The sequence below is a fragment of the Terrapene carolina genome, unplaced genomic scaffold, assembly GCF_002925995.2.
Source record: "Terrapene carolina triunguis isolate 2854851 unplaced genomic scaffold, T_m_triunguis-2.0 Scaffold32832, whole genome shotgun sequence".
Lineage (NCBI taxonomy): Eukaryota > Metazoa > Chordata > Testudines > Emydidae > Terrapene > Terrapene triunguis.
In genome coordinates, this window is record NW_020697183.1 from 642 (window position 1) to 4,705 (window position 4,064).

At 48.6% G+C, this 4,064-nt stretch overlaps 1 protein-coding gene across 1 annotated transcript; it reads left to right on the forward strand.

Moving 5' to 3' along the window:
• Nucleotides 1-95: 95 nt before the first annotated feature.
• LOC113409360 (alpha-2-macroglobulin-like) lies at nt 96-3,191 on the forward strand (the record flags this gene model as incomplete). Its single annotated transcript, XM_026663168.1, has 3 exons — nt 96-198; nt 2,356-2,521; nt 2,968-3,191. Coding segments are annotated over exons 2-3 (348 nt in total), but the record flags the coding sequence as incomplete, so codon positions are not given.
• Nucleotides 3,192-4,064: the final 873 nt, after the last annotated feature.

Genomic DNA, 4,064 nt, shown 5'->3' on the forward strand with positions numbered 1-4,064 from the left:
TCATGGGGCATGGCAAGAGTGGGCAGATAAAGGGCATGAGGATGTAGTATGTAGAGGGCCCAGCGGGGAAAGGCTTTAGGTGCTGCGTGGGGTTAATGTGTCTCTCTCTGTGGTTCCCTGCAGGGCGGGGTGGACGATGAGGTCACGCTCTCTGCCTACATCACCATCGCGCTGCTAGAGATTCCTCTGCCCATCACTGTACGTATCCACACGCACAAAGTCCCCTTCATGAGTTCCCCTGGGTCAGCAGCCTCCCCTCTCCCCCACTCCCTATACCCATCCGAGTCCTGATAGTGGCAGCCTGCTTCCCTGATAAAGGGACCTCTAAGGAAAGGAGGGAAAAACCCAGTCTGGAAAGGCTTTGGCTCTGGCTCCAGAATGAGACGGTCCCCAGGCCTCAGAAGCAGCTGGGTGTGCAGTACTGGTTCTGGCCGAGCTCTGCTTCTTTGATTGGCTCTTTATTTATTTGGTTTTTTTAATATGCACAATGGAAAAAAAGAATCCCAAATTCATGTCAAAAGAGCTGTAGTGCTCGGTCACTGTCTCCTGTGTGTCTGGCTGCAGCTCAGATGGGTCTGACTGATGGAAGCTTTTCAGCCTGACAGCGTGGCTACTCCCTTCTTCATTATTCCTGTTTGTTTTATATAGTCTCTGTAAACGTACTAGGGGTCTAGTGTTAGGGGGCTTATTCCTTCACCCTCTCACTTCCCTGGTCCTTCTCGCATGAACAGAGAGCAGCAATACCCGAAGTCCAAAGTTGCAAACAATTTGATGTTTATTGGGGTAAACTTCCAGCAAGCATGATTCCAGTTTCCTTCATCAGTGTCCCCTTTCCCAGCTCTGACACCACAGAGCCTTGCCTGTGTCCCTGTTCCCATTCCCTGTTCCCATTCCCAGCCAGCGAAACATGATTCTAATTCCCCCACCCCTAGTCCCTGTTCCCATCCCCCCCTTACTTCCTGATTGACTGCAGACTATATAGTAAAACTTGAGTTCTGCTTAGCTATACCTTAACCAATCATTTTACTGAAATTTAACTAACCAATAATATAAATAAAATATATGGAGATATACCTAGCTCATAGAGCTGGAAAGGACTATTGAGTCCAGCCCCCTGCCTTCACTAGCAGGAGCAAGTACTGATTTTGCCCTAGATCCCTAAGTGGCCACCTCAAGGATCAAACTCATAACCCTGGATTTAGTAGGCCAATGCTTAAACCACTGAGCTATCTACTTATCCTAACATATTGTAACATGGTTATTTAACCAATTATATCCCACCACCTTAATTGGTTTACACCCAACAAAATTAATTATACAGCAGACAGAAACAATCACAGAACCAAACTGAGATTATACAGACAAACAATAGGGAAGTGGAGACTATAGAAGAACAAAGAGATGAGGATTTCACATCCCAGCTATTGATAAGTGAGTTCTTGCCAGACAGGATGCTATCAAACTAAGTTTCCTTTTACATTTTCTAGGCTCTTCCCTTTCTCTGGAGGTGATAGGAATATCAGGACAGAATTGTATTCCTAACAGCCCAATAGCACCTTATTTCAATGTGACTGGTTTGGAATGTAAGGATGTGACCGTACATTTCCCAGTTTATGGCTGCCTCTGCTGCTTAGCTGAAGGCCTTAGCCTAAGAACAGAGCTTCAGACTGTCACTGTAAGAGAAGGCCCTTACACAGACAGACAGTGATTTTGATTCTTTCTTTTATACCTCTATAACTAGCTAAGTGATAAGAATACACCTAAATTCTTAAAGTATAGGTCTTTACAGACAGGCCTGAATATCTATATCCTAACATCTAGTCATGCTTTTCATTGGATGAATGACTGGGAGGGATTATATACTAGTTGACAGCTGTTGGCCCATTGCTATCCATGGCAGAGTCTGTTTCATTTGCCTTCCACATGTTTTCTTGGTTAAAATTCAATAAATAGCCCTAGACACCTCAGATTACCTTAATTTCTCCAAATTGTGAAGGCCTTGTATCTAACATGGCTACCCCATGGAAGGCAGGAATGTGATTTTTGTAACTGCTGAGGCTGTCTCAGCTAGACACATTTAAGCCACATTTCTGTGCTCAGTGGCCCACAGTGATGGATGGCGTGACCAAATTACTACAAGAGTCTGAGTTCACTGGGACCATGCAAGTGACTGGTGTCAAACAGTCACTCATCCCATCACCAGCATCTGTGTTATATTAGATCCACTGCACCTCTTATTTAAATCCATCTGTGCTCTGTGGCCATGAGATGACAGCCTGCACAGGCAGTGCCCAAAGCCTAGCTCATATCGTCACACTGCAAACACTGATTATTTCCCCTCTATGTTCCCCGCAGCACTCTGTGGTCCGTAGTGCTTTATTCTGCCTGGAAACAGCCATGGAGCAAGGAGGAAGCCACGTGTACACAAAGGCACTGATGGCCTACGCCTTCACTCTGGCAGGGAAGGAGGAGAAGCACAGGGCACTGCTGGACTCGCTTGATAAGGAAACTGTGAAAGAGGGTGAGACCTGTTTATGGGCTCTTCTTCTGCATCCCGGTCCACTGGCCCTATGTAGCCTGGCAGGAGAAGGGTTTGATTGTTATTGCTATAACCTTCAGTCTGTACTGCGGCAGGTCGGGATTATTTAGCCTCTTCACACATTTTAGATCAATGAGCCTTAAAAACCCTGGCACTGGCCATTCCTGGGATCTGACTTCATAAAATGTGGGAGACACAGGCACAGGTGCAGCAACCTAATTAGACACTGAGAGTTTCCACATCTGGACTGTATCGACCCACTAGAGGGATTATTTAATACCTTCATGCTTTGTATTGACATGCCCAGCAAGGGTTGGGACTCCATTCTCCATCCTCAGTGACAGTATGTCAGTAACCCTCTTGGCAAAAACCAGATATTCGGTAATAAACATTTCCTTTTCTCCTCCCTCTCCCTTCTCCCACTGCAGATGGCTCCGTTCACTGGCAGAGGCCCGGGAAGCAGCCAGAGGCTGATCTCCCGTTCTATCACCCCCGTGCTCCCTCCGCCAAGGTGGAGATGATGTCCTACGCGCTCCTCGCTTACCTCCCCACGCGGCCGGCACCATCCCAAGAAGACCTGTCATTAGCAGCTCAAATTGAAAAGTGGATCAGCAAGCAGCAGAATCCCAACGGGGGCTTTTCCTCCACCCAGGTGAGCTATTCCCATCCCCAGCCTCAGACACCCAGGGCAGGAGGGGGAGGCAGGAGATATATATATCAGGTTGCCAGAGAAGAACGAATAACCCAGCATTGGAACAGAGACAGACTCCTTCTGGGGAGGGGGAGGGGGCGCCAGTGCCCTCGCTGCAGGGTTTAGAGAACCTCTGTTTCTGAGGGGGTTAGATCATGGGATAGTCACAGCATGGAGCATGGCTACATCAGATCCCCATAGGCCTTAGTGGGCTAATGAGGCAGGAGACTGGATAAGTGATGCTCTTGTGTATAGAGGGCAGACTTGTCGCCCTGAGCATCCACCAACATGACGCTTTCCTCAGCTCCCCCCAGCACTGACCCCATCCAGCCCAGCCAATCCAGCTCGGGAGTTGAGGACTCCCCAGAGAAGCAGCAGCAGCTAGCCACTGCCAGACACACCTTGGTGGAGCTAGGGTGACCAGACGTCCCGATAAAATCGGGACTGTCCCTATATTTAGGTGTTTGTCCCGCGTCCTGCTCCGCTTTTTTTTTTGCTCTGCCGGCGACCCCCCCGCCCCATGTGTCCCGATATTTTCTTCCTCTCATCTGGTCACCCTAGGTGGGGTGGGGGCACCATCCCGAGTTATGTAGAAACAGAAAGTGCCACCTGATTAAAGGCAGCCCAAAACACATCCCTCTTGAAACAGTGCATGAAGTGTTTCCCTTTGGAAGACTACTTCACGGAGGGATTTGGTTAACACAGTAGGGTTGTAATTCTGTTTTCCTGCTGCTGAGGCACGTGGGTGCATCTGCCTCTGTTATCTGTCTGCCCTGTCAGCTGTCCCTTCAGGTTGCTCCTTCACGGGAGGGTGGGTGGCTTCTTCCCTCAGCT